General features: G+C 37.0%; 3 protein-coding genes across 5 annotated transcripts in view; 2 read left to right on the forward strand and 1 right to left on the reverse strand.

Annotated features, from left to right (window-relative positions):
* Positions 1 to 21: 21 nt before the first annotated feature.
* On the reverse strand, positions 22 to 1504 carry Tim8 (translocase of inner membrane 8). The gene is made up of 2 exons (XM_019051495.2): positions 1281 to 1504; positions 22 to 355 (listed from the first exon to the last, which is right to left on the reverse strand). The coding sequence occupies exons 1-2, from the start codon at positions 1404 to 1406 to the stop codon at positions 179 to 181; spliced, it is 303 nt and encodes a 100-aa protein (XP_018907040.1). The 5' UTR covers positions 1407 to 1504; the 3' UTR covers positions 22 to 178.
* A 105-nt stretch (positions 1505 to 1609) lies between these two features.
* On the forward strand, positions 1610 to 15996 carry LOC109037018 (glucose-6-phosphate isomerase). Its single transcript, XM_019051493.2, has 11 exons — positions 1610 to 1855; positions 3345 to 3438; positions 4542 to 4733; positions 6788 to 6868; positions 8239 to 8454; positions 8981 to 9220; positions 10648 to 10787; positions 11896 to 12079; positions 13682 to 13886; positions 14360 to 14426; positions 14820 to 15996. Exons 1-11 carry the CDS (start codon positions 1725 to 1727, stop codon positions 14938 to 14940), a joined length of 1671 nt encoding a protein of 556 aa, XP_018907038.1. The 5' UTR covers positions 1610 to 1724; the 3' UTR covers positions 14941 to 15996.
* Positions 15997 to 17509: 1513 nt separating this feature from the next.
* Positions 17510 to 26704, forward strand: part of LOC109035168 (transmembrane protein 47) — a 32138-nt gene continuing 22943 nt past the window's right edge. For 2 of the 3 annotated variants that reach the window (XM_072304360.1, XM_019048693.2), the window contains exons 1-3: positions 17530 to 17780; positions 19906 to 19968; positions 21543 to 21627. Coding sequence is in view for 2 of the 3 variants with exons in the window: in XM_019048693.2 (XP_018904238.1) it covers positions 21577 to 21627 (51 nt within the window). In the remaining variant the exon portion in view is untranslated. Of the gene's footprint in view, positions 17781 to 19905; positions 19969 to 21542; positions 21628 to 26704 lie in introns of all 3 variants that reach the window. The other variant, XM_019048692.2, reaches the window with a different exon arrangement.

Consider the following 26704-nt stretch of genomic DNA (forward strand, 5'->3'; position numbering starts at 1 on the left):
ATGAACAAAAAACTAGAATAATTTTCATATTTTATGAAAAATGTATTCAACAACTATGAGATATAATGAAAATGATAACATAATCTTCCATTACTTATTGTACAAAACAAAACAGAAAGGTATCAAAAATCTATTGGAATTAGGTAAGGATCTAGATTTGGATAGTACGTGAAATAGATCAATTGAAACCACCTGCATTTTTAGACAGTAACTGAGTAAACCGTTGGGTAACTAGAAGAGAAACATCGATAAATCTATCCACACAATTTGATAAGCACGTTTCAGTCTTGCTGTCTAGTTTGTTTGAGGGTTTTTCGACACACTTGTCCCAACAGATTTCATTGAACTCGTGGATCTGAAAAAGAAATTGGGAAAATGGATTAGGTATTTATTTCATCAGTATTCACCACTGCCTTGTGTACTTTGTACAGTTTAAAATATAGATTAATTTACTAGTGAGGGTAAAGGGTACCCTAGGAGTTAGCAACATTAAATGAGACACACGACTCACAAAGACAAATTTACATTCTCTGTTCCTGGTGTATTCTGCATTGTCCAACCTGGCAGGGCCACCGCCAAATCATCCGCGGTTCAAGTGTATTTTAATTTTCATGGACAGTTTCAGCTTCCGCCCAACATTTGAGAACTTACTGTTGGTCGAAAAACTGCAGAGTCTAGTATGAGCTCATCACACTCTAATTCTAACTCTAAAAACACACTAATATTAAATATCATCCAGTCTATAACATCTGATAAAGAGAAATTTGCTCATACATTGAAATCGGCACTGCAGCATGGCCATGGCTTTTCGGAGCATCATGAGCGGTGTTCTGCCTTCCTTCTAAAATTTTAGGAGCCACCTTCACCGGAAAGCCCAATTTTAAGGAGTCATCGACTATTTTTTAGGAACCAAATTAAATTTTTGCATATGGGCCATGGCAAACCTTCTCGCTCTCGAGCTGCGCTGCGAACGGTACATGTAGAGAACGCTTTATTGCTACCGCTGCTCCCCAGTTGCAAGATCAATCTGTCAAATTTTTTAGGTGCCACCATAGCCCAGCCTCCACAATTTTTGGGGGCCAAGCCCCGATCTTTAGGCGCATTTGGCGCATGGCGCCCGGGGAAGGCAAAACACTGGTTATGAGTAGTATTTTAAACTGGCTTCAGTGGGCCACCTGGCTTGAAAAGACTATTTTAAGAAGGGGACAGAATCGAGGTCATGTTAAAATAATGTAAGAGTGAATTTGGAATTTACAACGTCAACTGCAAGACATAATTACCTGCGCATTGAATTGTGCTCGCTGCTTCTCTATGACTAAGAATTCTTGAAGTTCCTTATCTCCCCCGCCTCCTCCATCCTTGTCGGACGGGGAGGAATCAGAGCTAAAGCTAAACAAATCAGACATTGTTAATTGAGAATAAGGAACTAGGATTGAAAAATGATAAAGTTAAGTACTTATCACAGGTTTTGCACACTTTTTTTCAGAAGACTAAAATAATAATAACATAACCTAGATAACATCACGTCCAACATTCCTCAGTCCAGGGTCGCCGGATTGAAATCGAACCAAAAAGCTCGGCAAGGAACCTGGAAGAAAGCCACCGCCACCCGTCTGTCAAACTTCGTGAGAGAGCTTTCAGTTGTGTTTTGATAACCCAAGTTTCAGTTCGGTGATAACGATTGTGTTTTATAATTCAAATTTTCCGGTAATAATCAAGCGAAAATGGACGGCCGCCCGAAACTGAAGGATGAAGCAACCTATCAGAAAATCCAATCCTACTTTAATTCGAAAGGATCCAAGTTGAATATCTTGCAGCTATTCAACGAAGACCCCTCAAGATTCCAATCCTTCAGGTAATTTGCACCACTCCTGGATTTTGTGACCTCCATGTGACTTTCAGAATCCTGTCAAGATTGCGAAGGATAACACCGCAAAAAGTGTCATAATCTGTCTAAAGAGATGTGATGACTCAAGGCAATGAAGTTTTGCGGCTCAAGTATCCTGAGCTTATGTAATGTTTCTGAAAATTGCCTCGGGAAAAGTTTGTTGACCATTACAGAAATGTTAACCGGAAGCATGCTGCATGGTTGAGAAGTGAAAGCCAAACCTGTTTGCCTCTAGTAACCATGCCCACCACTTATCACCTGTCGGATTTTTATTTGTCATGTATAGTCCTCCTGATGAGTAGGTTTTCCAGGGCCTTTCATTTGCATTCAGTTTTCCTTTCATCAAAATCAACTGTCTCCTCAACTAGTCGTTGTACTTATCTGTCAAACCAAATTGCGGTGCAAAAATTGCAATTGCCTCTGTGTTCTACAGCCCAAAATTTTGCTTACATCTCATTTCCTCAGTAAAGAGCACCAATATTTCCCGGATTCACTATCAGCTCCAAAAATTTTCAGAGAAAGAACCCTGAAGGGGCTTAGTACTTATCGCTTAAATCAGGGTTGTATCCCTCTTGTGTCTTTCCAGAAGCATGATGTAACAATCCCCTCAAGGAAAATAATACGCAGTTGTCCTTGCAGGTAATTCAAGTAAATCACAGTATCCTGCTCTGAGTGATGTAATTATCAAGATAGTGAGGTCATTTCCACAGAGTCTTCTCCTTATGCTGAAAACAACCCAAGTCTCTTTTTTTACAGAGACCAACAGATTTAGGAGGAGTCACTTTTCATTGATCATCCTTTCTTAGAAACAAGAATTTCTCAGGAATGACATGTTTCCCTCCTAATTTTCAGAGGTGGTAGAGGGGAGGGTGGAAAAGCCACCACAACTGATAGAATAATCCAAGTAAAGGTAAAATCTGATGAAATGCCTGTAAGGCGAAATAAGTCTGCAGATTTTTTTTTTTTCTTCCTTTTTTTTTCACCTTTCAAATATCCCGGGAGGGACAATCTCATGCTTTCCATCCCTAAAATCCTATTAGTCCCTAATCAAACCAACCTCAGGTAACTGTTGACCATCAAACTTGGATCCCCTGAGTAGGAATCAAACCTGAGACCTCCCGATCATAGGAAAATGCAGAACAAGTAATCTGATATTATTTAAAATTCCCTGAAATGTTCCCTGGTTTTTTCAGACACTATCCATTCTGCATTTTCTGCATCCCTTGATTTTCTCATCATAATCACATAATAAAGTAGAAACAATTTGCAAAGACTTTAAGTATTCTTGATAAACCCGGACTCTGTAAGTAGGCAACTACTACATATATTTGATGCACCTACTATATATATTATTTTGAATCTGTAGATCATTTTGGAGACTTTTCCCCTCATAATGTTTTGCCATTTTCATCTACTTTGCTATCTACTCATGCTTATCTTTTATTGTTTCTTGCAGCCTAACTGTACCCACTCCAGCTGATGGCGAGATTTTACTCGACTTTTCCAAAAACCGCATCGATAAGGAGCTGTTTTCTCTTCTTGTCGACTTGGTAAGTGCCAAAAAAATGAATGTAATCCAAAGAAGATTTTCCCTCCTTAAATTTTGGAAGCCTCCGCCTAGCCTTTACACAGAAAAAGACGGTCTCTGATTAAAAATATTACCCATTTACCTAGAACTGAAAAAGAGTTTAGATGCGGACTAGTTATGTACTGATAATGATCAGAATCGCTAGAAAAAATCGACCCGGGGTATAGGTCTCAATCATCTCCGTAGAATTCTTCATTCCATCCTCCATACGACAAGTTTTTTCAAATGAAAGACTGACAAACAAAAGTATTTCTAGGTTTATACTTCTCATATTTTGTGGCATATTTTTTTTGTGTTGAAAATAACGATTAAATAACCATTTAAGGGAACAAAGACTTTCTCTCGACAAGATTTACCATGATAATAACTTTATTACTACTTACTTCTCTCAAGAAACGAATGAGCACCGATCAGAAATTTTAGTCTCAGAGAGATTAAGGCTCCTTTGAAATTTTTATTGGATGTCAAATTTAAAAAAAAATTGAAAATCAGAGTCATCTATCGATACTCAATAGTCCTAATTCCAAGACCTGTATAAGGGTTGCCACAGTCAGGGAATACCGGGAAATGTCAGGGAATTTTAAAACATCAGGGAAAACCATGAAATATTGAGGAAAAAGATGAAAATATCAGGGAAAAATTGTTATGTCATCTTTAATTTTTTAAGTGTGATTATTTTTGTAATTTTCTTTTTGTAAAAATAAATAAATAAATTGCTTTTTAGAATGGGTTTGACGTTACAAATAACAAATTTTGCATGAAACTTATCCCTAATTATGTCTTTTTAACTATGTGGCATCTCTTCAATTGTCAGAGAATTTCACCAAAATGTGTCTGGGATATCAGGGAAATGTTAAGGAATTTCAGTTTTTAAATTCTGTGATAACCTTGGAAACTAGAACTCTTCTCTCAAATGTTTACCTTACAATAAATCTACGCTCTTTATGAGCTGTCGGCATGAAAGTCTCTCCTATAAATAACTGCTCGAGTCATTCAATTAATTTTACAAATCGCTATTCTCCTTTTTATTTATGAATTTTACTCACAGTATTGTAATTTTTTCAGGCCAAAGCACGCAAAGTGGAGGCAGCCCGTGATGCCATGTTCTCTGGCCAAAAGATCAACTTCACAGAAAACCGAGCTGTCCTTCATATTGCCTTACGTAACTTGAGCAATACACCTATTCTAGTGGATGGCAAGGATGTGGTTCCTGAAGTGAATGCAGTTCTCAAACACATGAAAGAATTTACCACAGAGGTAAATACCATCTCATCCTAATCTTTTAGACATAATGGTAGTGTTTTGATTAAACTCGTAACGCTTTTAAGTGTCAAAACTTTAAAGATTTTGAAAAGCTAAAGCAACTCAAGAGTAATAAATTCCTCTTGAAAAATTTTGCTCCCATTCTTTCGATCTTTAAGAATATGTTTCTCATCATAATCAATGTAGGGTATAGTTTTTCTGGTATGATTAAGGAAAGCTTAAGGGCTTGCCCATAATCTGAGTTGGACTAAGTAAACATTTGAAAGTAAACTGGGATTAGGGACTGCTCAAGAATATTTTATAATGTATTTTTTCAGGGGTTTTTTTTTGCCCTCTCCCTCTTGTATTGCAAACTCAGACCCCTCCCCCTCCCGAAAGAAATCAAGGAACCGTGGGTAAAACTCTATTCCATTTCATCTATCTCTGCAGAAAAATGTGCCCCCAAAAAATATCCTCCCAAAAAGAATATTTAATTTTTTAAGTTTGGATCGCTACGCAGTACTTGGTTTTAGCCCTCTCCTCCAACTAAATATGTATGTTTTAGATTTTATGAACACTTCCAAATCGACTGAATGTCTATATTACCGTAAAAAACCTAAACGCAACTCATAAAGCAAACAGCGACAAGACAAGAGCAAAACCTGGCTCTTGAATTCTTTGACCTAGTCTTAATTTTTTCCAGGTCAAAGTAATCATGTAAATGCATTTAACTCATAATCAGTTTATCTTAAAAATGGTCTTGTCGTTATCTTTGAATAATTTTTCATGAGAAGTCCAGCCGGGTCAATTTTTTTTTCTGTCAGGTCAAAAACTCACATGCTTTGCTCTCCTCCTTGCCTTCTTATCAATCAGATCTCATTAAAATTAATGACTTGAAATGGTATGAAATCAAACAGACTTGTGGGTGGCAAAGCGTGCTAATCAATAATCCGTTTTAATTCCTAGACACACCCTTTATGGAATTTTTTTTTTTAATATTACTCATTTATTCCAGCAAAAGATTGTAACTCATACATTTGAGAAAACGATAAAATTAACATTACAGAATTTGACAAGGAAACAAATACTTTCCCAAATCGTTGCTCCTCTGACATAAGTGCATATCTTCATTCTCATGTAAGCCAGGGCTTACATGGAAAGCATGGAGGTGACATGATAAATAGGGCTCGTCCCGAAATGGAGGTTTATGCCCTTAAGTTCGAGGAGCAACGAATGTCAGTTTACCTCAATGAAAAATCATATCACCAAGTCATTCAACAAAATCATTTAGGCCAAGGCTGTCTCAGCACACATTGAGAGAGATATTATCAGTCTTTGCATGCCTTCAGGCATTTAAACCTGAAGACTGCTTGCCTACCTCTCAAGGTCAAAGGGGCAGTACGAGTCATAGAGATTTGTTGGGAAGGGATATGTCTATAATGAAGAATGTTGCTTTAGAACTGGAATGACTGTATGCTGTACTACCGAGTGATTTTGAATAAGTGATTGCAGCTTCCAACCGTACAATTCCACTTGAATCCCCATTTTCATTTCAGATATTACCTCGCACTGGCACAGACAGTGGGTCCTCAAAGCCTGATCCCTTTCTCCTGAATAAATTATTGATAAATGTGGCTTCTTAATACCGTATTAAACTTGTCTCAAAGAGTAGACATCCACCCCACCCCCACCCTCCATCCTCTCAGATAGAATTACATCCGAAGGGGCTGCTCATAAAATGTGTCGCGCTATATTTTGAATTTTTCGACCTCCCCTCCCCCCTTGCTTTTGTGACTTAGATCCCTCTTCTTTAGCACTTAAAAACAAAATGGCAAAACACTGTCCTCAACGCCCTTCCCCCTTCCTCTCCGCTAGAGCCCTATGTATCTCATGAACAGATCTGAGCTCTCCATAAAAGTTTATCACCGTATAAGCCTTGTAACATTAGCATTTATAACAAAAATGTAAATTGTACTACTTGTGACTGCAATATGAGATCCTTCATGTTAGAATTTTAATTTTTTTCAGTGAATTAATACATTTGATTTTCTTGTTTGTTTCTAACATAGGTTATCTCTAAAAAATGGCTTGGATACACCGGCAAACCAATTGAAGACATAGTGAACATCGGAATTGGAGGATCAGATTTGGTAAATAACTTAATTATAATTTTTTACAATGAAAGTATGATGTCTTTATCCAGAATTTCAAGCCTCCAGAATACTGGTCGTTTTCAGAAAACGGCCCCCTCGTTGTTTCCAGAATAATCCATAGCGGCAGTGCTATGTAAACCATATCACTGTCAGTTATCTTCCCTTTTTTTGATATTTATATCACCTGAAAACTTAGATGTTGCATGGGGAGCAACAAAACAACTACAGAACTCCCTGAGCCTTGCTCGTTGGCCGTTATCAAAATCAATAAGGAACTGATAAGATTATTCCAGACCTGTTTTGACTGCTACCTGTCTCATCTCTCATATCTGCTTGACCTTTAAATCAAATAGCCTCACTTGTGTCCATTCAAGTGCTTGCTGATAAAAATTTCCATTTGGAATATCAGTCGTGAAGACCAAGGTGATGGTCTTTTCATAGTTATCTAATTCGTCTGTCGAATCTCAGACTCCCTATGATTTGAATCCCTTTCAAAGGTTTATCATACTTGCTCATGTCAGCTATGATTTTAATTTATATGTCCCTGTCTGCAACACAGCTAGGGAGTTACTAAGGATTTCCAAAAAAACTAATAAACAGAACTACTTGAAAATTTTACCTTTTATTTTTTTATCATCAAGATTAATCCCTGAAATTTTCATTTAAGTACTCATGTGTGAAAATATAATACAAAAAATCTAAAGAATATTGGCACCATCAGCAACATAGCGTCCAAGCGTGAATTGGGCCTATGATACTTGGCAAGAGGGTGACGAAATAGCTTCGTCCATAAACTTCATCCTCTCCATGAAAAAGTTTGGCTTCTTTCCTAGTCTGAGGGAGAAGAAATTTGATTTTGAAAAATCAAGTATAACACCAAACCCCTCAAGTTTGTAGAGTTAGAATCTGACGTAATAAGCCTGTTCAAGTCAAGTCAAAACCTAAGGACCTGAAAGCCAACAACAAAATCAACAGAAGAGCATTCCAGGAAGAAGGATTCTCACCACTTTTCTTTAAAATTTTACCCCTTTTTCGTGCAATTTTGGTGAGATCTGTGATATTTCTCAATTTTTTTTGCTGTCTTGCCTTCCTTGCTTGAGCACACCTAGCCTCTTCTTGACATGTTATGCCCCCCCCCCCCCCCCAACCCTCCAATCATATTTGGCTGAAATAACGTTCCCACCAACAAATCATTGGCTGATAGATATTAATTCTGTAATGAATGATATTTGTTAAATACCTCTAAATGCAGGATCAGTGTAGCATAAAAATGTGTTTATCTCATAATGCCAGTTTTATTTCAAAATTGTTTCTATTACAACTACCTAGCCATTGAAGAAAAAAAAAAATCTGTTTTTTCCTCTCAGGGCCCATACATGGTGACAGAAGCGCTGAAGCCTTTTGCAATTGGCCCGCGAGCTCATTTCGTCTCAAACATTGATGGCACTCACTTGGCGGAAGTACTGAAGAAAATTAACCCAGAAACAACGCTCTTCATCATCGCAAGTAAAACATTCACAACCCAGGAAACTATTACCAATGCAACTTCAGCAAAGCAGTGGTTCTTACAGGCTGCCAAAGATGTAAATTTCACTTTTTTAGCAATCCTAGCTGTAGTTTTTCCTCTCTCTCGATTTCTCAACCAGTAGAAGATAAGTTTAAAAAATAGTGGTCCCGTTTTGATCAAGTAAACTTGTAATTTTTTGTCTGTTTGATCATAGCATTTTATTTCTGAACAGTAATTCCTCATGTTTTCATTTTTAATTTTCAATAAGCAAGTCAGTGAATAGGAAAATTTATCATTGATATTTAGAAAATATATGAACAGCATAGAAAATTTAGTAATGCAATTTTATCCTCATTCTAGTTTGCTTATAATTTTTTCCAGTTATTTCTCGAGTAGGATGTCATTTGACGAAGCATCCAAAGACTAACCATCTCAAGAAGTTCATTACTTAGAGTGAAATTAACTCATAAAGATGATTGGCCATTTTTTTTAAAGCTGTGTAACAATTCGAACTAAAATTCTGAATTTTTTATCTAGCCCCCTATGCTGTTTCCCTGTAATGATGATTGTTGTTTCTGACCATGCTCTTTAATTTTTGTCAGCCTGCGCATGTGGCCAAGCACTTTGTTGCACTCTCAACAAACGCACCCAAGGTCACCGAGTTTGGAATCGATGAAAAGAACATGTTTGCATTTTGGGACTGGGTTGGAGGCCGCTACTCTCTCTGGTCTGCTATCGGTCTGTCCATTGCATTGAACATCGGTTATGATAACTTCGAGAAGCTCTTGGCTGGCGCCCACTTTATGGACAATCACTTCAAGACAGCACCTTTGGAGAAAAATGTACGTATATAACAACAGTGAAATTGCAGGATGTTTCTTGTGGTTTTATCATTGTCGCAGACTTCATGTCAAACTTTATTTTTTCAATGGAAAAATACTGATTGTCATTTCTTGGGAATCTGCCCAAGTTTTCCTTTCTTTGTGTTCAATAATCTATGAATAGCCTGGATTTTCTCTCTGTGGATAAAATAGAATTGGAGCAAAGATTTTGAAATATTGTAAATGAGATACGCATTCCTGCAGTTTCATCGTCTATGAATGCTGACTGTCTGAAATTTGTTTTGTTCTGAGTATTAGGAAAACAATTAAAATTACACCTACCTCCAGGTCAGATTTATTATTCTAGCTGAATAAAAAATGATCAAAAGTAGTGTTGAATTCCTATTTTTTTTCTCGGTTTACTCTTTGAAATTATTAGAGTATCAAAATGAAAAGTGCATTAATGACCAAAGCAAGTAAAATATCATGCATTGCTATGTTACAAAATGTTCCATCATTCTTTGTTACTTTCTCAGACGAGATTTATCTTAATTTTTTCTCCTTGGAGGATGGATGTCTCTTAAAAAACCTCAAGCCATCATCAGGAATTGTCATACTAAATAAAATGAAATACATGCATAAATTCTTCAAAATTGTAGTTCCAAATGTGTCTCTGAACTTTGAGCCAGCAATTTTAACTGGAGTCTAACCCCGATATCAAAAAGAAAAAGATACAAACCCTTATTCTTAACATCAAATTTACACTGAGAAAAATTTTCTAGTTTATAATTCCTAGATGAGAATTCTTATTGAGTCAACCAGAAATTTCTCTAAAGTAATAGGATATATCTTTGAAATAACAGATAAACTATTTGAAACAAGGAGATTTCCCATTGAATCTTTGGGAGTGCGCAAGATTGGGAATCTTTTCATTGAGTTCTCACTTGGGAATTTTTCTCTTTTTTTTTTGGATTCCTATTGATCCAATTTGAAATTTTTTTCTTGTGCTTCTTACATTTAAAACGAACAACAAATGATAGTATTCAAAGGATTGAAAACGGGATTTTTTTAAGATAAGAGAATCCCACACAAAATGGGATTATATTGCTGCACTGAATTCAATATATTTTTTTAGACAAATCTTATTATTATTTCTCAAAATTTTGTAATTTTCTTCTTTTGCACACATGATTCTTCGGACTCAAGCAAAGGAGCCCTCTTTTAATCTCATAGTTGCAATCTTATGATAAGCTTGTCAAAACTGTATCAAGCGTTTGGGGGAACAATAGTGGTATATTTTTTCCTCTTTTTCTTCCATGAGCAAAAGGTCAGTTTGTTAAACCTTCAAACCTTGTGAGAAAAATAAAGCACTGCAACTTCAATTTAACCCACTCTAGTTTCACGCTTTTGTTTAAACAAGTGATTAAATTATTTCTTCATCTTTTCAGGCCCCTGTAATACTTGCGTTGCTGGGAATTTTGTACATCAACTTCTATGGAGCTGAAACTCATGCTCTTTTACCTTATGATCAATATCTTCACAGATTTGCAGCTTACTTCCAGCAGGGTGACATGGAGTCAAACGGAAAGTAAGTCCATACTTTATGGTTCCTCTTTAACTATTGGTAGCTGAATAGGGATTGAATTTAAATATTATGTTACCCACCCAGCCAAAAATAATATGAAGAAAAAGTTGTTGTGACGTCAAGACAATGTTTTCGTAATGACTCATTGGAAGATTAGGGTCATTCCATGTTGAATATCCAATGAAGTTTTACAAGTGCCTTGGATTTTGACAAAATTCGGCGAGGATGATGAGGCTTATTCTTGTATGGAAATCTTAAAATTTCGGCTTTCAACGGCAAATAGAGTGAAACTGGGTGTGTGAGTGAGGGAGGGAGAGGTAAAAAATAGTAGAAATCACCTGTTTCCTCCCCTGAATGGACCACTAAGCAAGGTAAGAATTTCAGCATTCTCATACATGCTGCTTAACCAAAATTTCACGTAGAACACGATGCGCACAACGAAAATTGCCGAAATCAACTCCTTACAAAGATATTCAATAATTCTTGATGTGTGAATTCAAACCTCCCGCTCATGAAAACTCAATGCTCTACGTGATTCACATCGCACGCTAAACGTTATCATGACAGTCTCTACGATATACAAATCTGGCAACCTTAATCTTGACGCTTTGGCTCAGCTATAACAAATTGCTTATAGTTTAAAAAGCACATGGTGGGACATGAACATTGCTCGATTGAGAAGATTGCTGAAATTGTTGTAGTGCGTGATTTGACTCACGTAGAGCTTTGAGTTTCTTGTGAGCGGGCAGTTCAAATTCCTCCTAACCAGTGTGAAATAAAAACATTAATATCTTCGTTAGGAGTTGGTTTCAGTCATTTTCGTTGCGTGAATCGTGTTCTGCGTGAAATTTTGGTTAAGAAACATGTATCAGAATCCTTTAATTCGTACCTTGTCTAGTGGTCCATTGTGCATAGAAAGTAATTAAACTGTGAAAATTTCTTCAATTTTCCATGAAGTGGGTTTTAAGGTTTTTTCCTCTTAATTTTCAAGTCTTGATCAGAAAAATGATTCATAAACCTATGACAATATCAAAAGCGCACAAATCAAAAGTTAGGGTGTCAAGTTTGAAACTTTATCTCACTTTTCAATAATTTATTTTACTCTCCTCAGGTATGTGAACAGAAGTGGTCAAATTGTAGATTACAGCACTGGTCCAATCGTCTGGGGTGAGCCAGGGACCAACGGCCAGCACGCTTTCTATCAGCTCATTCATCAAGGAACTAGGCTTATCCCTGCTGATTTCATTGCTCCTGCAATTACACATAACCCAGTTCAAAATGGTCTCCATCATAAGGTAGGTGGTTCATGAGAACTTAATCCATTGACCTATGATTTAATTTGACCCTGACGGGCCAGGAATTACGATTTAATTTGGCGAAAATCAGCAAATTTGAACTTTTCAAAATAATCCAGATATTATTTCTCTAAGGGTGAAAATTGACACAATAAGCATTCACAATACAACGTTTGAGAAAAATGGTGAAAACTTTGAACACAAGATTTTTTTATGTGGTTTATAGCTGTCAAAATCGCAAAATCAGCAAAAATCAGAAAATTTTGAGGTTATTTCATGTGCAAACACACAGTAATATGGAAATACTGTAACAAAACAAGAAATTAACGTTCACAATAAGTCATATTGTGGCCACACTACTCATAAAAACATTGATGAGAACGCAATATACCGGAGAATCGCCGAAATGACGCAAACAATCGACGGACGGCTCTGAGCCGTCATTTCAGAGCTGGCCCAGCGCTGCAATGACGGCTGAGAGCTGTCATTTTAAGTCAATGGTAATGATTATTTTCGTTGATGATCGGTCCAAACCAAAATGGATGGATCAAGCGGTTTTGTATCTTGTTTGGGCGCGATCATAATTTTTCGGAACAACATCGGGACTCACCAGACAGATAGGAGGTGGAATTCTTACAAACGTTGGAACCAAAATATATTCCTACAAAAAGTAGGGTTTAGCAATGACCTGATGAAGATGATAGAATCCGACCAGCATCAATTTCGAAAGTCTAACCTCAAATATTTACCAATCCGATTATGATCTCGCTGCCATTATCGCGGCATTTTGGCACGATCAACGAAAATACGCTTCCCGATAGTTCGAAACAGTTGATTTATATTCTGCAATCATTATATCCTGATTCGACTTTTACATAATTTTTTCACTTGCATCATTTGCCTTTATCAATAAATATGTGAGTAGCTGTCTAAACAGCTTGAAATATGTCTGCCAATAAAAGTAAGTAGCCTTTGTCCGGCAGGTTTTACTTGCAAATTTCTAATGCTGCCTTCTTACAGAAAATCCTGTGTTTATCTTATTGGTCGTAAAACAAATAAGATTTTATGACTCCTCTAAATTTACAGCGTTCCTTACCTTTTTCTATGGAGTAAAAAAGGTCCGAAAGTAGTCTCTTCGTGGATGCTGAAATATTTTGCGACATCCTTTTTCCAGTCTTATACTCTGCCTCTGCTCTTTTCGATGCTCTTGAATTCAAACCTAGCCCCCTCTTTATTAATACCATAACCTTCCCCCTCCTATAATTTTTTATTGAAATGCCTGTCTTGAATTTTGCGGGATGCCAAGCTGGGCTCATTGACGAATGTGATCTACTGTACAGGTCTTAAAAGACTCAAAACAAGATAGATATCCCGGCGTGACCTCAACTTAATATTCGAATGCAACTGCCTGAGCTGAAAATTCTCTTTTCTCAATCTTGTGCTGGTTCTCATTAAAGCTCAAATTTTACACTCTAATTGAAGTATTAAACTTTTTGGTCATATTTTCCTTGCAAAAGTGTGGGGACACTGCACTATTTTACCACATTGTTTATTTAATATGTACTTCTCTTTTTTATAAATACAACATTTTTCTTTGTTCAGATTCTGTTGGCAAACTTCCTTGCTCAAACTGAGGCTCTTGCAAAAGGCAAAACCCCCGCTGAGGCGCAGAAGGAATTAGAAAGCTCTGGAGTCTCAGGTGATGCCCTGCAGCGCATTCTCCCCCACAAAGTTTTCCAGGGCAACCGACCCACCAATTCCATCGTTGTCCCAAGAGTCACACCTTTCACTCTCGGAGCCCTGATAGGTACGGTACTTTTACTTAATACTTTACTCGTTTTTACTTTATACTCTGAAGACTTTTTTTCAGTTGAGTTGGAAACTTGAACAGGTCATTTGAAAACATGATACATTTCAGAGGTGAATAAATTTATCACCTTTAATCAGATATCAACAGGGAACTAAAAAACATATATGTATCTTGGTTTGTAATTTCATAATTTTCCAGCCAAATCTTCATTTAAGACCAGGAAAAGCTACTGTTTTTATACTTAAATTCTTTTTTAATTGTTGTTTTTTGAAATATCTGGATTCAAGTACTTTTTTTTACCTCCTTATTTACTTGAGATTACAAATTTTTAGGGACAACCAAAAAAGCTTTGAGTTAAAAAACTGTTGATTTGGTTTCATGAATTCTTTCCTTTTACCTTTTGTTTCTAAGCGTAATCCATCATATTTTATTCTTCATTTCTCATGAAAATGCTTTTCTACTTTTTTCAGCACTGTACGAACATAAGATCTTCGTTCAAGGAGTCATTTGGGACATCAACTCATTCGATCAATGGGGGTATGTATTGTCATTTTTTCTCAATTTATGTCAAATTGTCCAGTATAGTTTATTTTACCAAATCCAACTCCCGCAGTCATTTTTAAAAGGCTTAAATCAGATGAGGCATATACTTCACTTTCGAAGAATCCCACACCCAGAAACAAGGGTGTCATTATCACGGTGGATGACATCATAAACTGAATTTTTCAAAGCGCGATATCTCGGTTAATATTCAACATTGAAAGTTGCTGTTTGGACCGATCTTATCATTTTTAGCTAATCTACAAGAATCAAGCATCAGAATACGATTCTATGGCCAGCGCAACTGACCTACTATCTTTCAAGCATAAAATTGTTGCTTTTTATTTTTTTCTCAATGCTAATTACCTTTCTTTTTCATGTTATGTACAGTGTTGAGCTGGGTAAACAGTTAGCCAAGGCAATCGAACCCGAGCTTCAAGATAAATCGCCTGTTTCCAGCCATGATGGTTCTACGAACGGTCTCATCAATTTCATCAAGAAGAATTGGTAAATTTTTCTTGGGGAAACAAAACGCACTTTTCAACTGTCCATTGGGAAGACATCACAGCAAATAACCAAGTATTATTGTATGGAGACAGACTGACAGAAAGGTAAAACTAAGCTTGTGGGAATAACAGCCACAAAATTAGAGAGTTTCAAGCTTTCAACTCGGCTACTGCTCATAACCAAATAATTTCACCAGTAATGAAGAATTTTCAGTTACAAATTTTTATTGAAACTCTTACTTCCAGGCCGCCTAAAAAAAATCTCAAGTTTCAGTATTTCTTTCAGTCGTGTTTTTATACCAAAACTGCTGTTTTCTTTTTTAAACTGTTCATTTTAGCAGCCAAACTGAATAACCAATGATTTTTTTCCGTCATGTTGTAATTATTCCTAGGTGTACTGATTTTCACACCATTTTCGATTTTAGCATAATTTTTGATGTTCAACATTATTTATTATTTATTTATTTTTGTAAGCTTCCATCTTTTTATTTATCAAACATGAATCATAAAAAATTAGACATTTAATGTACTTAGTGATTAATGAACGTAGTCCTTTTAAAAAGTAATGCGTGAATAGTTTATTCTTGTTGAGATTTTAGCTGTTTTATGTGTTTTTTGTTTTTTCAAATTACTTCTTTAAGCTTTGATCATGCTATTTGTAACATCATGAAATGAGTTGCTGCCCCTAATTGATCTAGAGGTATGAATTTTACATAAATGAGTCTTTGTCAGTTTTTATTATCATGCAAAAGTGAAGCCTGCAAACTGAAATGTTTCGTATACTGGAAATCTGTGTTTTCTCAGCATTTTTTCTAAAACTGCCAATATTGATTGCAATACTTAGTGATTTGTGTGGAATACTTATTCGAAAGCAAAGATTTTTTATTCTACATGAAGCATTTTCAGCTGAACTTTTCACCAAAACCTAGGTACCTATGCTATGCTCTTGTAAAAATTGAATTTTAATGTCATTACTTTTTTCCAGTCTACCGTAATTGTTAAAAGCGTATAGTTGAATTATTTTTCGAAAGAACTGATGTATTAAATTTGTTATTTTTTAATACCTTTAGTTTCTTACTGATTCTCATTTTTCCCGTAGTCTTCATACCAACGGTGAAACTGCACCGATGCGTATCTTGTCCATTGCATTTCAAAATCTCTGCTATCATTTTATTTGATCAATGGAAAACAAACCAATACAGTAGTTTGGATTTATAACAAAGTATTCTTTTCTTGCACTAAGAAAATCAGGGAAGTTTTCCATAAATGACAGTGAGTACCTTCCCATTTAGAAAATAAACCATGATACGAAGTTTGCTGCATTGCAAATCAACAACTGCGTTTTTGCAGTTTTGTTGTTGATATTGATGCATTTTACAGATAAGGTATGTAACTTACTTTTTTGGAAAAATTAGGTGAATGTTGGTTATTTTGGTATGCATTATCATACTGTTTTTATTTAGGTATATATTTGGAAGAAATTAGGTCCCTACCTATTTGTGTTTTAGAATTTCCAAACGGTTTCAATGTTTTTAAAACATTTGATAGCCATTTTTAGTACTGACTCTGAAATAAGTAGTTCCAAATATTGCAATTTACACGTAATTCAATGAGGCCAACGCACCTTTTCTCCCTGATGACTTAAAATGATTGAAATGAAGTAAGAAATGTTTTAGTCGTAGGGCACTGATATTGGTGTAATTTTTTTAATTAATGTAAAATTTTACAGACTTAAAGTGTCACAAAAAAAAAGTGAAAATGATCAAAACCATCCGTCATGTGCAGAAATGAAAGTAAGGTAATTTTACCATTACTTGATGAAATTCCACCTTTTTAGAGCTGAAAGGTCTCTACATTTGTGTAGTTAATCAATTTTTGTGCAAAATTTTAAATTTTGATAAACTTAAAACAACAAAAAAATCTACTTAATTGTTGAAACTGATAAGCAGAAACATGCTGGTTCTTTCTCCTATGAGAAATCTCAAGAAGGTTTTCTTATTTGCATGCTTTAACTGGTTTTTAAGTTTTTTGAAATTTCAAATTGAACAATCATTTTACTATTTGAAAGAACCAACTAGTATTAAGTTAAAATCAAGAAGAAAAGAGATCTGAGGTTTTATCCCTCCATAAGACCTTTTATAGGTAGGACGTAAAAAGGCTTAAATTAGATAAATTAGCCAAAATATTAGGTAAGATAAAACCTGAAACATCTTGGCTGGTTATCTACATGTTCTCAGGCATGATCAAAGTGTGATTCCACAAAATCAACGAGGTACAAGAAGTGAGAGCTGATATTTTTGTCAATCTTTCGAAGGGACCTCAGGTTCCTCTACTGTAGCATGTTCGATTTTGTCTCAAGTGATTCGACTCGCTTGCTTGACAATATTTGACACGACCCGTAAATTGTGCCTTTTCTTCGTCAGACACAGAAAATCTCCTTCATTTAGGTGGATCTGCAACTTAAGTTGCTCCTAGTGTAATGCGAATGCGAGCATTGCGCATTCTCGTAGAACTTCGAATAATTGCCGACAGATTGAGCTAGTATCGCGTCGTTTATCATTGGATCCGATGTTTTGATTTGGATTGCAGTTTTGCAGTTTTAGGCTTTTCCCTAAAATCTGAGCTCTCCTTCCGTGTTTTGATTAGAACTTTCCTGTGTTTTTCTTCGGTGATCGTGTGATGGAGTGGTCAGATTAGTTTTTGAACATATTCCAGATCCTCTCTCAGATATGCTCGATCTATCACAGTATTATAATCTAAGTAGTGTAAGTTTTACTGGTGACTCATTTCCTGATTTCAGTGAATTTGAAATCGAAAGCGAATGCTCTGATTTTCCCAGGGACAGGTATGCTCAATCTATTTATCTTGATAATTTTCATCAAGGTGTTTTGTTTGAACTTCTTCTCAATTTTGTTTTGAGGCGCATTCTTGAAGAACCATTCATGTCTTTCAGTTTCCTTCTCTGTTACCGAAAGCGCCCCTTCACTGCCTCCAAACTAATGTATTCTTCTCATAAATCGTATCGCTACCTCCTTTTGGTCAGGTAGAACTGAGCCTCTCTCTCAGAAGCAATTTTCTTATTATCTGGCCTTTGTTTTGCTACATGTTTCTAAATCAGTGTTTCCAGTTGAGGTTAGAAACTAATGCATGATTGATTTTTTTTCTTCCTACTTTAGAGGTCATCAACTGCGAAATGATGACACCATCCAATGTTAAGTTGGAAGAGGTTCGGTACTCGGGCTCCTTTTTAGACCCATCAACGGTACTCCCTACGCAGTTCGGTACTCGGGCTCCTTAATTTAAACTTATTTAGAAGAACATACGATGCTCGTAATCAATCACAAACACATTTTGAATGAAATTTACTTTGCCCAGATGGTTTCCGGAGTTCACGTAAAGTGGGGCTATTTTCACATACGCTTTATTCTCAGCGTAATTTTTTTCGTTACTGCTCACGATGTTGTCGTGTATTCTGTAATAAAAAGTATTATTTAGAGGAAAAAATGAAATATAAATTAATCTAACCTAACCTTACCTAACTTACCCGAGCATTGCCTTACGTAGCCCAACCTAAAGCGACCAAACTTGTGGGCCCGTAGGTTAGGTTGCGTTACGTTACGTCAGGTAAGTTACCTTAGGTTGGGCTACTCAGGCTTGTGGATATTGGGTTTACGTAGGCGCCGCGTCAAATCATGGCGTATGTTCTTCTAAATAAGTTTAAATTAAGGAGCCCGAGTACCGAACTGCATAGGGGGTACCGTTGATGGGTCTAAAAAGGAGCCCGAGTACCGAACTACACCCGTTAAGTCTAATTGATTTTTAGGTTGAATTTATCTTCAGCTCATGCCCTCAGAGATGTAAGAGATCTACAGAGGCCCCTCAAATGTCATGTTTTTTTACTGAGGTTAATCACTGCAAGCAATGGAAGTTTAAGTTTGATCAACAGAGCTTCCGATTGTTAATTTACCAAGTTACACATCTTAATCTAACTTGGGTTTAGAATTTAGAATTTATTTATTCAAAAATATAAGCATAATAACTAAGAAGAATTTTAACACTGGAAACTGCCCAAAAGCACAAGCTTGAGTGGGTAGGCCAGTAACAATAAAAAGTTTAATCAACGAGAACACACAAAACAAGAAAAAGTGAAGATTGGCAATACCACGCCTGCGGCCTGTCCTCCAAGATTCTAACAGGAAACAACAATTCTTTTCTTAACCATGAAATAACAACAAGAAAATAAATTTGCAACGTATTTCTCATAGTGTCACTGAATCCCTATTTTAATGATTCTGAGATCCGGGAACGTTGACATATTTTGATGTCCCATTTCATCTGATGAAAATTAGGCAATGATGATTCTGTCGATAAAACGAAAACTTTCACAGCATGTGAATCATGGCCAGATGCCATATGTAGTTACGTATGTAACTGTTGGTTTGATTATTCGTGTATGTTATTTGTGCGATTCGCAGGAGCATGAGAAAATCCTCCGCCAGAGGCAATTAAGATGAGAATAAATACGAGGAATTACGATTTTATGGGCCTAGGAATTCTTCAAGAGACATGCCCCTTAAAGCCCGAAGTGGTCGTGCGCATTTGCTAATTCCAAAATATTTCCTCCATCAAAATTTTTAGTCTTAAGAGAAAATTGAGCATCATTCTTGTCCTTCTTTCATTAAGTTTTGGTGATTCACTGAAATTCCAAAAGAGTTTGACACTCCTGCATAATTAATTTAATGTTTTACAAGCTGAAAAGAAATGTACGTACTTTATAATATAATAGAATGTAATGAATGAACCTGAAAAATATATTTCAAATGAGTGATTTTCAAACTGAAAAGACGGCCTGAGCATTTTTTGCTTATGTTTTTCTGTTTGAATAGAGAAACAATTACCTTTTGTTTTCTTGTGTTTCTGTCACATTGTCTTTAAAACTAATGTATTTTTTTTATTTGGCTTTGCTTCAGTGGTTTGCAATTACTAAACCTAACAACTTAATTTTTATTAGCAGACCGGCAGCTAAGTCACTGGTAAGATTTCCATTTTCTTTTAATTATCTTTTCTTTTCTGTCAGGTAGCATTCTATCATCAGTGCCAAATGAGTCTTTCAAAGGTAATCATATGCTTAGTACGCAGAAGAAGGTTTAAAAAAGTTTCTCATTGTCTGTGACAGTGACCAATGAATGGAGAGCATTGATCAGTATATTGACGGTGTAAGCCGGCAATCAATAACTTGGTTTGCGACGTTGCAGGTTTCCTGTACTTTATTTTTTAAATGGAAAACTACTCAGTGGTAATTCTTTAAAACTGCCATGATTTTTCTGTTCTGTGTGAAGAAAATTCTGCATAAACTTCAAGGAATAATGTCAATTTGTTCTCCTTTAAAAAATAACAGAAAGGGGGAGATTTTCAGACACAGCAAACGAGATATGTGATTGCAGACTTACACTGTCGTTATCCTTATTTGATTATTATTTGATATTATCCTTATAATGAGTTCAGAATTTGATTATTTCTATTTAACACGGGTCATGCTGTTACTCTTCCTTTTCTTTTCTTTTAGTATTTGTACTCAGTCGGCAAATTTTAAGTCCCTCCTCTGATATGAAATTCAGTCAGTTACATTGGCTTTAAATAATGATTATCAGTGTCTGCAGGTTTCAAAGTCGGTACCAGCTTAGGCAAACTTTATACTTGACAGGGGGGTTCGTTTCCTGAGCATCGGAGTCTTAAGCTTCAGTTTTCATTTCGGCACTATTTATGAAACATCCATTGACCAAAAAACGGCAATTAATCAGCAATTATTAATTAACTGCATAATAAATCAGCTCCAAATTTCGCCTGTATGCGAGGAATTAAGTTTGCCAGCCGGAGTGCAAAGGGTTTTGAGATTCGTTAAGTTTTCGCGGAGATATCTCAAAATAACGCAAAAGTTGAACGTGTTCGTGTAAGATACAGTAGCAGCTCCTATTCTCGGTTGTTGGAGATCTCTCTAGGCTTAACGGGGTTGCTACTGCTCCTAGTAATCTTTATTCCAACAAGTAACTTGAAACCATAAGCAAGGAAATTATGAAAAAATCAGAATACAAAACAGCTGGCAGCTGTCTGTCAAAATCTTTTGTTTGGATGAGACAAGAAAAAAGTAGAGATGTGTGATTGATCTGTTGTATTAGTAAGGTTTGAGGCCAAACCTTTTCAGGCCATATAATAGAAAAAGTAAAGATATCTTTCCAGTAACCTAAAATCAGTTGATTTTCCAGCCTGGCATAATGACTCTCACAATTGCCCGATCACATTCATTCTTATTATCCACTCCATTCCTTATTTATCTTGTCTCATCCAATAGATAAACACAAGATTTAAAGCATGCCTGCTCGTGCATCTGTCAACTAGATATCTTTTTTTCAAAAGCAAAGAAAGAAGAAGGAAAACACCTATGCTGTTTTTAAAAATAAATTGGGATTTTAGGAGCAGACAGCTCTTTAAATATGGACTTTTCCTTCCAGGAACATTCAAATTCTTAGTTCTTAATTTCATAACTTATTTTTCACCCCTATGACTTAAAACTAGTTAGATTTTTCAAATACTTTTTTCTCGATTACAGCCCGGCCCGACGTAATTCTGACCTCAAGCTGAAAATGGCTCCGACTACGACTATAGAAACCATCACAATCACAAGACCTTTAAAGGTAAGCCTGAGAATTTTTCCTGGTATTTTCTAATCCTCCAATTCTAGGGTGCCAAAAGTTTCAAAAGATTGGGACTATTCAAGAAGTTATTTCTTCAGGCACTTCTCCAAAAGTTTCCTCACGAAAGTCTCCAAGTGAGACTTTTTTCTTCTCTCACCCCTTGAAAATTCCTTGCGTTCTGCCTCATCTGACAACCACTGTAAATACTTACCCATTTGAATTTTTTCCCAAATCTTCCAATCGCATAATCCAGCATTCATGCACCCCTGTCCATTTCCAAGTAGGTATGGATGTTCAATCTTCTGGCGTCATGATCGTAACCAGAGTAATGGACTATAACCGTTTTTAGTTAAATTTTACTGCTTGTAAATTTTATTATAAAAAATACCCAATTTCCTGAGACGAACCCTTTAACAGTTTTTTTGAGACTTGTCTTTTTGAAAAAGAATTTTCGCAGTTGTTGCTTCTAAGTGGCAAAATTTGATATGAACAGCCAAATTCCTTTAAAATGGAGTATATTCTCCCTATTGCACTGGCACAGCTTCCCAGAATATTGTGCATTTGCACTGACTAAATCTTCAACTTTGTGTTGGAAAAACCTATCAAACTTCCGACACTTTGCTACTTTCGCTAAACTCTTTCTTTCCAAGCTGTCCTCAAAAATATTTAATCTATAACATTTTATTTAAATATAACTTATCATACATTATTGGTAACTAACCGATTTGGCATCTGTGGTCAGGGGGGCACTTAGAGAAATTTCACCTCAGTTAGGAGTCTATTTTATTTTTTTGGTTGGGAAAATCCGATTACCTAAAGGAAGAAAATTTTTGCATATGTAATGAGCAACATTTTCGGATCCATCAGGTATCAGTCAGTGAATTTTCGAATTTTACCGAACTTGCCACCCTGACTTTACACAGACACACGACGAACTGGACCACACAAAACCACTCCTTTTCGGATCGGGAGTGTGCGAGAGGGCAGCAGTAATATGCCTTGATGAGGAAAAACGCCTTATGAACATTCGAATGTTGCCAAATTTTCCTGAATAAAATATTTGTTTTCGAGGAAACCTTACTTAATATTTTCCCTTGAAATTTTCCGGTACTTCGGACCAAATTGGGAATAAAATTCCCTGAAACAGTAAAAGGAAATCAGGGTGTCTATTGAACGGAACAAATGCGGATACACTGAAAAAGCACGGATTTCGGACGGTCGGGACGGGAGTACGGAAAAGGCACGTAAATTCGAGATTTTCGTGATAAATTCTACAACGTAGCCTTGGGGGTATGCGATTTCTTAACACAATCCATTTATCAAATTCCCGGTTCAATTCCTCGTGTTTTTCTGTCTATTCCTGAGTCATTTCATCATTCCATGTACCTACCATGTGCATGTACCTGAGGTAAGGAAAAAAGCAAGAATTTTTGAGAATCGTCAAAATGAGCAGTTTTCGAGAAAGTAAGGAAAAGGTACTGAATAAATCAGGGACTTGAGTAACAGGGTACCAGCACTGCCGTGCTGAGGAAAAACGCTGTATGAACCTTCAGGCGTTGCCAAATTTCGTTTGGTAAGTCACGCATTTTCTGGAAAATACGTAAATATTTTTCCTCCAATTTTTTGTTCGCAATTTCACATCAAGAACCTGAAAATTTCAAGGAAAAACACTCATAGCTTTCCTAAAAAATAAACATTTTATCGACGGAGATTTGGCAACTCTCGAATGGTCATACGGCGTTTTTCCTTAGCACGGCAGAGTAGAAAACCCGAAAATATTCACAGTGTTCCGGGGGAAAAATCGTGTTCTATAAAATGAAATTTGACAACGTCCGATGGCTCATACGGCGTTCTTCTTGCGCACGACCGTTAAATCGTGCCTCACCCTTACTGCCGTGCCGAGGAAAAACGCCGTATGAACATTCGAGAGTTGCCAAATTTCCTTCGATAAAATGTTTGTTTTTGAGGAAAATTATGAATATTTTTCCTTGAAATTTACAGACGTTTTAGATCAAATTACAAAAAAAATTAACCGGGAAATTGGCGGACAAATATTCGAAACTTTTCCTAAAAATTGGTGATTTGCCAGGGAAAATTCGGCAACGCCTGAAGGCGCATACTTGCGTTCTTCTTACGGGCGACAGTTAAATCGTGCCTCACCCTTAGGCCGACCTTGGAGTCGCGGAAACCGACGTCTCTTCCCTTTGACAGAGCGTCTTCTCTTTTTATCGCATCCGGCCTCTATGAATTCTATGATTGTTCTAGTGTCTGAAACCACGTCTGCGATTATTAAATGGCCCCATTGAACGGTCCCTCGCCCCTCGCCCCTCCCCCTCGTGCGCCCGCGGAATTAAATCTACCGTGAGTCCGCCTCTTTAGCCTCCGTGAACCGTCTTCTCTGCGTTGCTTATACTCTTCCTCTTTTAGAGATTGAGTAGAGACTTCTGCCGTAATGGAGATGTTGCATGTGTGAGGAATTTGCGATTTAACTGTTGATTCTTTTGTAAAAGTTCGCGAGAAACACGATGTGGCCAGTGGTTTTCTCTGAAATTGACTCCCAAGCTCAAAAAAAGCTCTCAAGTTGAGGCCAAAATGGAGGGGATATCCCACGCTATTCTGAGGGTCCACCTCTACATCAAAATAAATTATCCATGCAAAGATAGGGAGCAAATACATTGACAGGGCTGCCACTTTATTTGGGACTCTAAAACTGAAAAAACGGCATCATTGCTGATGTATTTGCTCCCTCTTTTTGCATGGAGAGTTTGTCTTGATGTACGTGGACTCTCAGGGTAGGGTGGGATATCCCCTCCATTTTGGCCTCAACTTGAGAGCTTTTTTTGAGCTTGGGAGTTGATTTCAGAGAAAACCAGTGGCACCATCGTGTTTCTTGCGAAATTTTAAATAAGAATCAACAGTCAAATCGCAAATTCCTCACTCATGCAACATCTCCATTGCGAAGAGAGCATAGTGAGTGTCAAATTTTCGGAAACGATTTTCCTTCAAAATCCGTCTAATCCCTTTTAGACGAAATCACTGAAATAGATAAAACAGCAAAATTCGTCATAATTATATGTATAAAAAAACGAGACGTACGAGAAAGCCGTTAGTGCACAAAAAAATGACGTAGTTTCAGGCAAGACACCAGTAAGTGGCATTCTTCCTCCAGAGAGCCAATGAAAACAGTGCTTCCAAGTAAACTGCCGCCCTCTTCTGCGAATTTCTAACCTGAAAATGTGTTTGTTGTGTGTCCAAAACGCAACCGCGAAAGCATGCAGAAAATACACTTACGGCTGTCTTTGCCTAACAGTAACCTAGCATGAAAATGAAAAATACCCTTTTCATGTAATCGAAATGAAATCAGTCGATTTTTAATCATCCATACGATCTCTAGGAGTCTTTCGGACGATTAGTGCATTTTGACGAAGAACGGAGGCTTCTTTTAACAAAGTGTTCCGGTCAGAAGCTTTTGAGCACGTTTTCTCAAAACTTCATTCTTGCACTTACTGCTCTCTTCGCTATCACGGCAGTGTTGCACGTTGTTTCATTTTAAACGAAAAAGGGCGGGAAACGGGGAAACGCGCCCCGTGGCGTACGCGCAATGCGTGAAGTATCCTCGCAGTCTTGCAGGCATTAACAGCGCGCGCCGCGCTGCCGTGGAGAACGCGCAATGCGTGAAGTATTCATGCAGTCTTGCAGGCGCTAACATGCCTTCCGCACCGACTGCATCGTTTACCACGATCATTCGAATCTTCGAACTCTTCGATATCACGGCAGCACTGACGAGGGGAAATGACGCGTAGAATACAATGCGCACATTATAAACGCGAACATGTATTTCGGAAACCGAGAAATACGCAGTTCAAGGAGCGCAACTTTTCCGCAAAAAATGCAAAATGACTTCAAATTCAGTTTTATTTGCATTCCGCATCGAGAAATTTACTCGAATGTATTATTGAAACGTATTTACATAGTTTTACGGCTAATCGTGTGCTCTTTTCGAGAAAAATCATGGTAGTAAGTTTGGCAGCAAGTGCGGTTGGTGATAATCAGGCGATAACCGTCAAAAGTTGGCAATGACCCTCCTTCCATCCTCAAAAAAAGCGCCGCCATTTTTGGGCCCTAAGTCCCTCCATGTAGAGTACCTGTATTCAGGAGAGTATTGCCATCTCTGTGCCGCTCTCTGATTGGTTCATCAGTTTTAGGTTATCATGGAGATCCAAAGTTGGGCCAATGTTCACAAACCCGACCCAGAGGAATACGTATTATCGGCTGAGAAATGAATTATAATCACACTCAAAGGTTAATTTTCGGCAAAAATATCCATTGAAGGTCGATCCAAACTCATTTCAGAAGTTGATTATAAAAATTTATCAGCACATCCAAAATCACGTCTAGAACTTTGTAGAACTTTGTCGCCATCTTGTTTCTTTACATTGGGCAAAACTAGGAGCGGAGGGGCTGGAGTTCGTTTACATTGGACCAACTCTGGGGCTCCATGATTGTCGACCAATCAGAGAGCGGCAAACTTTTTCCGTAGTAAAAGGATTGAGATGGCAATACTTTCTCGTATACAGGTACCTACTCGAGGTTCGAGTATCTTTTTAGGGAGAGTATGGACAACTCGAAAATTTGGAGGTTAGGTTTGATAAGGTCATGTACCTCTTGGTGCCCCACCCAAAAGGGAGCCAACCTATGAACTCGAATCATCCAGTGATCCTAATTTTCACATTTAAACTATTTACATTGATCAAAAATTATAAAAACACGTGTAAAACTTTGATTTCGCTCACATTTTCTCAGTTTCAAAGTTTTAATCATTAAAGACGCTTGTCTATAATGCGCTGTCGGCCGCATTGAGTGATCCTTCAAATGCATAGGTTGACAGTGGCACTTTTCTAGTGAGTTTCGTTTTTCACGTTGTCGCCCTTTTGGACCCTAAGAGCTACATAAATCGAGCTTTCAATACTCTCCATATAAAGGTACTCTACAGCTCTACTCTAGGTACACACGACAGAACCGCACTGGAAGAAGAAAAAAAAAAAAAAAAAAAAAAAACCATACATTGGATCCAGAG

Source organism: Bemisia tabaci, chromosome 9 (genome assembly GCF_918797505.1).
Source record: "Bemisia tabaci chromosome 9, PGI_BMITA_v3".
Taxonomy (NCBI): domain Eukaryota; kingdom Metazoa; phylum Arthropoda; class Insecta; order Hemiptera; family Aleyrodidae; genus Bemisia; species Bemisia tabaci.